The 12,272-nt window shown below is 40.5% G+C and overlaps 1 protein-coding gene across 4 annotated transcripts; it reads right to left on the reverse strand.

Moving 5' to 3' along the window:
* Window positions 1-229: 229 nt before the first annotated feature.
* Window positions 230-4,969, reverse strand: YAE1 (YAE1 maturation factor of ABCE1). 4 transcript variants are annotated; one of them, XM_048051649.2, is made up of 4 exons: window positions 4,789-4,969; window positions 3,291-3,430; window positions 1,662-1,783; window positions 230-1,225 (listed from the first exon to the last, which is right to left on the reverse strand). In XM_048051649.2, exons 2-4 carry the CDS (start codon window positions 3,405-3,407, stop codon window positions 796-798), a joined length of 669 nt encoding a protein of 222 aa, XP_047907606.1. In that variant the 5' UTR covers window positions 3,408-3,430; window positions 4,789-4,969; the 3' UTR covers window positions 230-795. The 4 variants fall into 4 exon arrangements, with proteins under 4 accessions (XP_047907606.1, XP_047907603.1, XP_047907605.1 ...); XM_048051646.2 differs by having other exon boundaries at window positions 3,291-3,606; window positions 4,789-4,968; XM_048051648.2 differs by lacking the exon at window positions 4,789-4,969 and adding an exon at window positions 4,576-4,595 and having other exon boundaries at window positions 3,291-3,606.
* Window positions 4,970-12,272: the final 7,303 nt, after the last annotated feature.

Raw genomic sequence — 12,272 nt, forward strand, 5'->3', positions numbered from 1 at the left:
GAGTTTGGGGAAAACTGTGGGAACGAAGGGAAGAGAGTTGAAGGACTTGCAAAATAAATACCAAAATAACACAAGAAAATTCATTAAACTAGGAATGTATAGATGGGTTTTAACAGGGTAATAGCAGATAGTATGCTGTTAGAACAGCAAAACAATGGTATTGTCAGTAGTTCAGCGTTTAAGAAGAGGGGTGTGCTTCCACCAGAACTGAAATAAATAGAACTGTATGAAGAGGAAAAAAATCATTTTAACTGTGAAAGAGCATTCCATAGTGGTTACAAAAGGCAAGAGTAAGAATTTGACAAAAGGTGAAAAAGTCTTTTTTTTTTTTTTAAATATAGTAATCAGAAGAGTTACAGTACTTTGGAAATCAGCAGATCCTGTTCTATTTTGCAGTTAGAATGTCATCAACAGCAGCTTATTCTGCAATAATAACTTTTCCATAGCACTGGGCTTTTTTCTTTTTTTTGTACATTTGAGGAGGTTTTTAAGGGACCTGCTCCATTTCCGAAAGGATACCAATAGAGAAAGTGAGGGTGAAATGACAGATTCTGTCACAGAATAGAGACATGGTTAGTAAATCTTTGGGGAGCTTTTAAAATTATCTCCCCTTCTGTGAAAGTTATATTTAGGAAGAAAACCAAGGTTTTTTGGCCACGAGCTGAAGCAAGGTAAGATTTACAAAAATAACCTCAGCTAGGAAGTATTGGAATCAGACTTCCCTAAAGGGAAGTGATCCTCAAATTGGGAATCCAATCCAGCTGAGATAATTTTAAATACCATGAAACAGAAAAGCTAAAGTTCCAGTTGGTGGACATGATGGAGTATGTCCAGCGGTAAACCCAGCTGCTCTATTAGAGAAACAGTTTGCTTTTTAACCCAAGCAAGGTTTGACCTTTCAGGATCTGTACAGAGTTTTGCCTTGTTGCACTCAGACTGCAAGGAGCCATCCTCACCAATATTTCTACAATAGTTTTCAGCAGAGCTGCCAACGTGTTCATGTTTTTTGGTGTTAACTTCATTGTACTTTGTCTCAGCTGGAGCTGCATGACTCAGGTCCATGTCCTGAACAGCATTTAAAATGTCTCCAACATGTGGCTGTTGTTGGATAGAATTCAGATACTTAAGTAGATCTTCTTCATGCTTTCCAACCACATCTAGAAGATTATTTATCTTACTTAAAGCAGAATTATGTCCATTAAGGTGACACCAGGATGAGAGAGCACTGAAAAGTGAAGAAAAAAAAAGTCATTACAAATAGTCACATAGATCTCCAGTTATTGAATACTGTATTATATAGTGTGAATTAATATTATATCAATACTATATTGAATGTTATACATGTTATATTGAATACTATATATTTATATAGCACATTGCTATATAAAAGCTTATGTATGTTTCATTTGCATTTTCTGGGAAATTCACACAGTTGAACTGAATATTAAGCTTTAAGATGTAAACTCAGTTTTCAAAAAGCAACTGAAGGAGGATTTTTCTATACCCTTGTAGTTAATTGCCTGTATTTAAGACCTGAGCTGAGACTTCTCTGGTTGCTCACTTTGGACAGACTTACAATGCAATTTTAAAATTAAATCAAAACAAAGAAAGCACAACTTTTCCTTTCACATGCAAACAATCCTAAAAGGTTCATAACTTACTTCAGGGTTCCTCTGAACTGGCCACATGTAACCATCAGCTCAGCACCTTCTCTGTAACCTTGATTGAAGCCTTCTTGGAGCGCAAGTTCTTTCCCAGCCTCAACACCATCCCTAAAGCCCTCCTATAATAGAAGTGGTGAAACAGGTTTTTCAGACTGTGCAGAACTGGACCTATGAATATTTCATAGGAACAGAAAAGCTTAAACAAGTACTCAGACAGTCTCTTAAATTACAGCTTTGTGACTTGAACATCCCTCCCAGATATACCCCCACTGCCAAACCTAAACACACAGTGCATTATCATTTACCGATCTGTTAAGATCCAGTCCTTTTCCCAAAGGATCCCAGCTAGGTCAGAAAACAGAGAACATTTTTTGGAAACATCAAAAATAAGACAAATCTGCAAGAAAGCACTCTTGCTTTTGTGATGACCCTTATGAAAAACTCATTGGAGAGTTCACACAGATTTCTAGACATCTAAAAATACATAGGCTGCAAAACTTCCCCATTAGCAGAGGTACTCACCTACCCAAAATCTACTTATCTGTTACAAAACTAATTATGGAGCCTTCAAACAATTCAAGATTTACACAGGAAAAAAGATGGTGACGGGTGAGTCATATACAAATATACACAATATTGTGACTGCTTTCTGCAAGAAACAGCTATATGATGCAAATTTATTTATCCTCTAATCATGTTAGTACACAATCTAGAATAACTATTAACTCTTTTCAACTTGTAAGACCGCAAACTTCTATTTGATCATGAGAGAATCATGGTGGACTTGCTAAGAAAACAGCCAGGAATAGGAATATTGCTTTATTTTGTCCAACATACAGCTCTGACCTCAAGAAGTTTTATGATTTTTGTAGTACCTACTCAGAAAATTTCCAGAGGAATTTGTGTAAGAACAAAAGAAAACCAGTCTTATAAGGGCCTCTAATTTAGGAAACTTTTCCTTGGAGAAAGAGTTGTCTTGTAAACGCCCCTTACCAATGGCACACACAATAGGTTCTATTCATATTCTTCAGCCAAATGTTATTCACCCACACACAGATGAACCCTACTGGTCCCACTGTGAATAATAACACATCTGTCAAAGAAACCTAGGTTTGTGTACTTGTTTTATTCTCTCCTTCCATAAAATATATTTTTCACTAAGAGAAAAAATAAGCCAAAGAACCACACAGACTGCAACGAGCAACAGTGGTTCCACAAGGAATCATGTCTTAAATCTCTCTACTGTACTTAAGAACTCTACTTAAAAACAAACACCTTGCATTCTTTGTTAGCATTGTTTAACTACATTGTCCCACATTTACTAGTGGCATACCTACAAGTATGAAACAAATAGTGCACATCAGTTTAGTGCTGCCTTTCAGAAATGTGCATGGTTGTGCAGAGGGATGCAATGTCTTTTATGTAAAATGCTAGTTTGTTCTGACAGGATACTAGAATAGTAACTCCCTGCTCAATCATCTTGACATTCAGAAGAAACTGTGCCACAATAACTTTTATGCAGCCATTCTTAGTTTTCCGTTTAAGTCAGCCACATATATAGCAAGGTATGTATCAGTAAATCTAAAATGCTTAAGACAACTATAAACGTCATGGTTATAGAAATACCTTCAATCTTTTTTTCATGGTGCTGTTCCATTCTTTCTGTACTACACACATCTCATCTGCATCTTCATCAAATATATCTTCATTGGATTGGTTGACTGCAACTTGTACCCAGGACATTGCAGCAGCGACGACTCTAACCTCTGTGTGGTAAAGCAAACACTGAGAAACTCTCAGAAGTCCCTCTGGCTACGCATCATTTTGGAAGTATAAGCAAAAAAAAGTGAGATCTGAAGATAAGCCATTTCAGGAGCTGATTATTCAACCTGTACACTTGTTTCCACATGGAAAGTGAATATCATTTACCATTGGGGCACATCTGTCAAAAGAAGACAGACAAATTATCACTGGTAAAGCAACTTACTTGATTTACAAGGACAATTTAAGACAGTAATTTCTTTCCTTCTTCTTCAGGCAGTAACACACATATCAAATTAACATTTCTAAATGTTGTTTCTGCCTGCTGTTCAGGTACTAGCAATTTATAACTTGATTCTGATAGCAGCCAACAAATAATCCCATACAGCTTCCACAAAGTGCTTTAAGTTTTACACATATCTAATTGCCTGCCGTATTCTGACCTTGATAACTTACAAGGACTTTCACCTTTGATTTTCAGTTTCCTTGTTATGCCAAATGCTTAACATAATCCAATTCTGTCTTCTTCTCTTTACAACAGAACTTGCTAATTCTTTACTCATAATAATATTTTTATTCAAGAATTATGAGATTATTTCATTTTTTGCACTGAGAAAAACTTAAGAGGCCATTCATAACTAATTAACTACATTGGTAGAAATTCTTACAACCCATAGAATGCTGTTTCTTGCAATTACTTGTTAAAATCAGTACAGGGAACTGACAAGAAATCTCGCTTTTGGGATCATTATACACCACTTTTATCTTCAAATATTCTGGCATGGTAGAACACTTGCTACCAGATTCATATTTACTTAAGCCATCTCTATTAAGTGACAGCCTGTTAGCTCCAGGGTGAATTCTTAAATTTCGGTATCACAAATAGCCCCTGGACTCAGGGCAGAGAAGGAACAACAAAGTACAGCAATTAAGCATTTCTCTGTGTGTGGAAACGGGAAGAAACTGTTGAGTGTATCAGAAATGAGTTGAACAGACGGAGCTATACACCTGACTCTTGAAAACCCTCAGACTTCCCCTGCGGCAGGCGCATGGCGAGCTCCCAAGCCCTCTCCACGCCAAGACTCGCAAGGCGTTGCCCCGGCACGGCACCAGCCCACCACTGCAGACCGCTCTCGATGCGGACACTAACCCCCGGCCCGCCACCCAGCCGCTGCACCCTTCCTCGCCGCCTTCTTCGCAAGGGCCGCGGCCCACCCCACTCGGCCCGGGCCGGGGTGGCCGCGCTGCAAGAAGCTTTCGGTCTCCCCTCGCCGTCCCCGGCTGCTCACCGGTCCCCGGCTGCTCACCCAGCCCCGCCGCCCTGCCAGCCCCGCGCCCTGACCCCTCACCACAGCTCCCTCACCAGGGCGCCGCCATTTTAACTGAGGGCGAGCTGGCTTCACTGCCGATGGAAGCAATAGGGAGCGGCAGCCATGTTGGCCGAGGGCAGGCCCCGCGGAGGCCGCCGGTAGAGAGCCGCCATCTTAACCTGCTGCTGCCCGGCTTCAGAGCCCGTCCCACACATAGGAAGCCTGCAGCCATCTTGAGTGCGGGCGCGGTCTTACAGCCTCCTTCCTGAGGGAGGCGGGGAGGGGAGGCCGGGCTCTCCTGCCATGCCGAGGGGGCTGGGCAGCAGCGGGGAAAGGGGGACGCTTAATGTGACCCTTTCCCCTCCATCCCTTTGGAGCGAGGGAGGTGTCGGGGCTAACCCCGAGGGAGCATGTTCCCCCGAGAGTGGGGATTTAGGACTATTTTCAGTCATAAATTGTGGAATTAAAAAAAAAAATCCACCTCGGTTTTTGAAACCTCAAGGGCCTTGCATGTCAGGTGTGCCCTCAAGCTGCCTTTGACAGCCACAAGATTTAGACGTCACAGTAATAAATCCTTTTTAATAACAAGGGTGCTAGCAGAAGTCAAGTGTTTCATTGTTTGCTTCTATTAGAGCAAACAGCAACATCATTTTGACATAAGTACAGCAATTATTTTGTGTTTTTCTTGGTACACGCTGTATTTGGAATATGAGCTTATGCTTAAAGTTGGTTCATCTTAATAAGCATGCCACACATCAACCTTGAATTCAAATAGCATGTGTCTTAAAATTACCAAATCCTATTCAAGTAAATGCCCCCATGTATTGACTGCTTCTGTAGGCTCCTGAGAGAGAGTACACATACGATCCCCATCTAGAGAGGCTGACTTATTAGCTGAGTTGGCTGTGCTGCCACACTCACGTGAGTGATTGCCAGGCATCCCACCAGGCTGGTGAGACTCACCATGGCAGAGCAAGGGATGCTGCCATGGGTGACAGCAGAGCCCATCCTAGCACTGCAGGCACTGAGAGATGAATGATCCCATGCTGTGACTCAGCCACAGCACTCATTCCTTTTGTCCTTTTTGTTGTGCGGTGACAGCTTGTCCTGCTCACAGCCATTCTCAGACACTAGCTGCTGGTTGCATGCTGAGGTATGAGTGGCCAAGGAGCCCAAATAAGTCTAGAAACTGGTGTGTCAGGGGATGAAGCAACACTGGTGCCTCTGGATGGCCAGAACCCTGTATATCTGCGCATTGGTAGTTATTATATATGGCCATAATTGCTGATTTCCTAGACCAGTTCTATCACTTCCATGTCCTGTGTGGTGGAGGTTTGTTTTGACATTTTTTTAAACAGAATACAGCCTGAATGCACAAATGCAATCACAGAAGAGCCTTATAGCAACAGAAACTCATGAGCCTCATGACTGGTCATAATGGCACTACTAAACATGAATGCTCCCTCCCTGTGCAGCTCGACCAGCTCTACACCTTACGTATCACCTTCTTTCCCCTCAGCCACTTGCTTTTCTAGAATAGATGCACAAGTCATGACTTGGGCTCACTCTGAGTTTCCCAAATTCAAACTATCTCTGTTTAAATGCCTTACGTTTACCATGGTTGATCATTCTACATGTCTGTTTAACATAAATCCTTATGACTATGAGAAACAATGAAGAAGGGTCATATTCCCACCCCTTTCTTTTAGAAGTTGTGGGTGGATAATTTGGTGACTCATATTGTGTACATAGAGCAGCACTATTGGGTTATGAAGTACACTTGCTGCAGACAAGTTGATTGTATGATGATGGCCTTGACAGGGCTGCTAGCAGGGCTCGAGGGTGAGGTGTAGTGCCTCAGAGTGGGGATGTTTTTCACACGTATGTGTGTTCTAAATAAAGCAATGCCTGTGTATTATGGTGACATTTTGTTCTGTCACAATCTGAAGGATCAAAACACAGGAGTATTTCACAGGGTACAAAACAGTTCTGGCGTTTCTGCAGAATAAATCTATAAGAAGAGTTACCCCCAAATGGCTTTAAAAATAAACAAGTAGTTTATTGTGACCTATCTGGCTAAAATCTGAGGGAGGTTTCAGGGGACCTTTACATGGTCGTGCAGAGCCTACGGCTACCAAGAGATTGTTGGAGATGATAAGAAAGATTTCTGTGAGTCTGGTCTTATTGTTAAGTTCTGCCATTAAGTAATCAACCAACAGTGATCTCCAAAAGTAAAATATATGAAAGTACCAACAGGGGCTGCTCCTTTACACAGTTACCACTGTAGGTACTGCTTCAGATAAAGGATTGTTGCCATTCAGATCAGTACTACACGCCCTTGTCTTTCAGTCAGCAGGGCCTCAAACCCAACCTTACAGGAGCAGCCAATGGATTTCTTCATAATTCACAAGAACATCTCAGGATTTCAGGCTTTTTTGAAGGGTGGTTGATTACTGTAGCAAGGACTTGTGTAGTATATGGGCTACTCTGAGAGGCAGGGTTATCAAACCTTCACTAGGGCAATTTCCATTGTACTGTACTGCTGTCTCCGACAGAGTTGAGCTAAGGCTTGTGAAAGTCCCAGGGTAGAAGACTATTTACAATGAGATTACACTGTCAGTTATTCTGTACTGCTATACTCTGGCAGAACAATGTTTGTCGTCATGAAACAACAGAGATGCGTTTCATTGGCTCTAATTTGGGGAATAGTTTAATTGTTTTAAGAAATCGCATCTCTTAGATGGTATTTGGATGGATTTCAAGAACACTGTTAAATCACCGTTCACTTGTTCTCTGTAGTTAACAAGATTAAATCATAATGGATAAGGAGTGAGATATTGGAATAAAGACTATCAATATTTAATAAAACCAGTATATGCATTGTCATCAAACATTGCACGATGTTTCTGAGGAGTCTTAAACTATAAGTCCCTCCCAAGACATGTGTTCTGCCTATGGTCAGATCTGTATTCCTTTCCAGGTATATGGCTCTACTGACTGTCCAGATTCTAGGCTGTTTTCCTTGAATATTATGAAGAACAGGGCATGAGTAGGCTTGCCTACATAAACAAGATCAACCTATTCATGTTCACATACAGCCTATGTCTGTCCTGATCTTGTCTGTTCTGCGCATTTTCCCTTTATGCTAGGGTTGGTGGGGTTCTCTACTACCTGCTGAACATTGCAGTAATAATATAGTGACCTCCGGTGCTTAAAACCTTGGCTTCCAGACCCACCACAGAGAAGGAACGTGACAAAACCAGTGAGCTAGCAGGTAAACTGCAAGGTTATAAGCTTAATGAGGATTTAAACATTACAGCTCACAGCACAGGAGACTACTATGACCTTAAATTAAACAAGAGGGTCAAAATAAACCCCTAGGACCCGTGATTATTACCAGGGCATTGTAATAAACATACATTTCTGTGTTTTCCTATAACATCTCTCATTCTGGATGTTAAGGATGATTTACTAATAAAGCCCTATCACCCTCTTGTGATGAAGGTAAGTAATACATAGGAATCACTTCCCTGTTTTTGTGAAATCACTTCCCTTTTCTTTAATAACATACACTAGTATTACACAACTGTTTAGGTCAAAATGTCTCATTTACTGTGAGAAGAAAATGGAAGAATGTGGAAGAATTAATGAATATATCAAAGGTTAATGCCTAACATTTGCTTCAAAGCACCACAGGAATCTTAATGACTATTTTGCCACTACTTCTCACACAAGTGTTTTTAAGGGAGAGGGTAGTTTCCTGCCTCTTCCTTCCCCTGAATTAACAAAGCACAGAAATTTGATAGTTAAATGTTATAGCAGGGCAGTTTTCCTGCTTGTTGAATCATAACCATTTCAGGACCTGGCTAATGGAGAAACCTTTCCTGAATATTCCCTGGATTTCCAGCTGTTTGGCTTGTACTGAATACTAAATGGAAGTGGTTAAGCAAAGGAATATTTTTTCCCCTGCTTTCCCCAGGCTTGCTTTGAGCATCCCCAGGGAAGCCAGGCTTGCAGTCTGAAATACTGTACTCTGAACTGTCGTGTACTAAACAGAGCAGCAGGTACAGTTTATTAACCCTGATGCAGTTCCCCTCCATCTGTCATTTTCCTTGGTTTGCACCTCAAATGAGTAAGGTTTGTTTTTCCCAGACATAGTCCGTATTTTCATTCTGGAACTTCAATAACAACTCCAACACTGAAAAAAAATGGTATGGCTGAGATCAAAACAAGCTATATATGCCATCTCAAGATTAATGTTGACAGTATAATATAGGACTACCCTGTGCCTGCTAGACTATACAACAGAGATGCAAGGAATATTCCTAATTGACTGTGGGGTAAGATCTTCAGTCTGTTGATAGTGAGCCTTTTTTTTCAGTGTGAAATTCCACATGAACAGAAAAATGTTATGTCAATAAGGACAAGAAAATATAATAGATTTTACATTAAACACATTTTAGTTGCATAGCTGTATCATGTTTCTAATGAAATTGTAACATGAGTAGAGCGTGACTCCTTTCCCATCATCAATAAATCAGGACTCCATAGCTCCGTGATATCCTTCAATTAGATTTTTCTGTCTTACTGCTTCCTTTTTTTTTTTTTTTTTTGATTCAGAGCTGCCTTTTGTGGCTGCATAATAATTGATTGTAATGTGCAATTACTGCAAATGTAATCAGTCCAAGGAAACTGCTGGATTCTACCTAGAAATTTCCCCAGTGAATTGCATCTCTGTTCAAATCCCACAGACTTTATATCACACTTGCATTGCTTCAACAGGAGAGAAATGCTAGCTCTTTTCCTTTGGCTAAGAGACGAATTGCCCTCTGTTTTATCCCTTGTATAAACTCAGGCAAATGATGAAAAACTGCAGGAATAGCAGCTGTACAATGCTGATCCAATTGTCTGAAGTGAATGGAACTGCTAGAAGGCATAAAACTTGTGGAGTGCGCTGATTTCTTTGGCACCTGAAACCACGAGAAAACAATTGTTTCAGTGACAATGCACAGTCTCTGAAAGGTTGAGGTTATGACAAGGGTGGTTAAATGGTGGCTTTTGAATTGCATGTGGATTGTGAACAATGCCAGTACAGCATGTATGCCATATCTGCAGCTTATAATTGGTTGTTTGGCTGTGCTAGCACAAAGGCTGCTGGGCAATTCATATCCTCTGCTGTCAGAGAAAGCGAGCTGGCATCACTAGGCCTCTCTGCGCCCCAGATGTAGAGGGAGGCAGGCTCCCTCCCACCGGGAGCTACAACCCCCTGCAGAGCCATTGTCACCTGCACTTGTCACAAAGCAAAAAGCAGTTTCCAAGGACAGAGTACTGCTGGGAACAGCAAAATGTTTATACCCACTTTTGCCCATTTTTTCCTTACAGCTGCTGCTGCCAGGTGGGGTATTAGACATTACTGCTCTGCCCCAGGCAGGGCAGTTGGGCAGTGACTTCCCCTTCTCCTTGCTCCTCTTCTCCTCCCATTTTTAATCCTATCCTTCAGTTAGTGCTGGAGGGGAAGTACCACTTTGATTACAGTTCTGGCTCCGAGTTATGCTCAGCCACCTGGAGGTGACAGTGTGTAGCTAAGTGCTCAGGAGTTTATTCTCCTGCCTTCCCTTGAATGTGATCTTACCACTGTTCCAGGCTGCTTTCTCAGATCTGTAAGTACAGATATGATCATCTTTCATATTTTTGTCAGTGTCAATGGAAAGTGATATCTTCAACACCAACTGGAGATGCCAAGCAGCTAAAAGAATAGGGAATTTTGATATTTAAAGAAGACCAACCAATGCAGACAAGACCAACTAGTCTAGAAAAGACCAAGCATAATTACTCATAATTACTCCAAATTTATTTTGCAGGACTTAACTATATACATCTACATAGAGTTATGATATACATTTACATGCAGTTACCTGCCTTTACTTTGCCACTGTATTTTTTTAGGGACTAAACCAATGAAGTTCATTTACCTCCCTGACTCCACCCTCTACCCCCCCAAAAAAAAACAAACAAGAAAAACAACAACAACAAAACAACCAAACAACAACAACAAAAAACAAAAACACAAACAAATAAAAAAATATAAACAAGAACAAGTAACATTAGGCTTTTTTTTTTTTTTGAACTATTATGGTCCAGTGTCTACCACGCTGACTTCTGCAGAGAAGCACCTTGCTATTCAGGCAGCTATTGAGCCCTGTGGGTTTGCAGTCAGAGCAAGGATCTCAGTGTGCAAGATCACAGAGGAGGTGAACTTTCTCATCAGATTTTCACAGCAGAAGACTTACTAGCTCTTTAAGGAAACTGAAACAACAGTGGTCACATTACAAGCTCTGGCTTGGATTTTAGAGTAATTGCATGATACATTCAAAGTCCAAAGCCGCCGCCGTTGCTCATCCACAAGCTCCAATGAGTAGAGTAGCTCAGCGGTTCATGTCAGGCAGGCAAGCTTGGCTCATCTTTTAAATAGCCATAAAGAACTTCAAAGGTCTTCAAAGAACTAGGAAACAGGAACCTCAAACTAGTTTTCTGTTTTATTCAACAGATGAGGTCCACACCTTCAGGAAACAATACATGGCATTTTGTCACTGACTGGATGCATCAGCTGGCTAATTGTGACTAAACAATTTTACAAGTAATGCAGCAATTGCACAGCAAAATCAAAAGGAATTCAGCACCACCTGAAGTCTGGAGTTAAACCCATGGCATTGAGACAGGTGCTTTAAGTTACAGGAGAAGTTTAAGGAAAATTGATTTGAGGCAATTTGTGCACAGAGGTGGCAAAAGGCTCTCTACAGAAATGGGCTGCTTTATTTTATATCTTCTTAAATCCAGATTCCGGTCCTTTCCCTAACTCCCATACAGCTATCAAATTACTCTGAGAAACCTGTTTCACTGCAATAGCTTTATTTGGATAGTTCAACTGTGGTGAAAAATACATCTTAAAATGAGAGCTCTATTATAATTTAATTTGTGTAGCAATTACAATGGGGTGTAAGGTTTCAGAATGTCGCCAGTCTGTGGTCTATTAGTATCAGGGTCTATTCCTGTTATTTATAAACATGCTATAATTTAAAATTAACTGTCATTTCTGTTTCCAGAACTTTATCAGAATTTTATGTGCCAGGATCTTTTTCTGAATAATGTAACTAATTTAATTTTCTCTCTTAGTAAGAGTGAAAATATTCTCTATCATAGTCTATTGGGGAGCATCCTTTATCACAACATTTGGCAAAGGCATTTCCAGTTTATTAAATACACTGTGATTTAATAATTTGGCCAAGGAATATCTGCAGGTCCTCTGAGAATTCTCTTTGCACATGTGGAATAGGTCCCTTTTTTTCTAGTAGAAATAAAGTAGTTTATAAATATTTTACTAATGTGCTGAAGATTACATTTTATTCTCATGCAATATTAGCTTCTCAAGAAAATTCTTAGAATATATTAAGACATAGGATGGTGTAGCTTGCAGTTACATGAAAACGCAAAATCCTGTTTTGTCTGTCACACCCTCATTCCTGTGCGATAGCTGCTT

Source organism: Anser cygnoides, chromosome 2, assembly GCF_040182565.1.
Source record: "Anser cygnoides isolate HZ-2024a breed goose chromosome 2, Taihu_goose_T2T_genome, whole genome shotgun sequence".
In the NCBI taxonomy this organism is placed as follows: domain Eukaryota; kingdom Metazoa; phylum Chordata; class Aves; order Anseriformes; family Anatidae; genus Anser; species Anser cygnoides.

Excerpts from the sequence above, each read along its gene's own strand:
- YAE1 (XM_048051649.2), bottom strand. The coding sequence starts at position 3,407 with ATGTCCTGGGTACAAGTTGCAGTCAACCAATCCAATGAAGATATATTT. Across the intron at positions 1,784-3,290 it reads CCATGAAAAAAAGATTGAAG|GAGGGCTTTAGGGATGGTGT; the intron begins GTATTTCTATAA and ends CTTCTATTATAG. Across the intron at positions 1,226-1,661 it reads CAGTTCAGAGGAACCCTGAA|TGCTCTCTCATCCTGGTGTC; the intron begins GTAAGTTATGAA and ends TTCACTTTTCAG.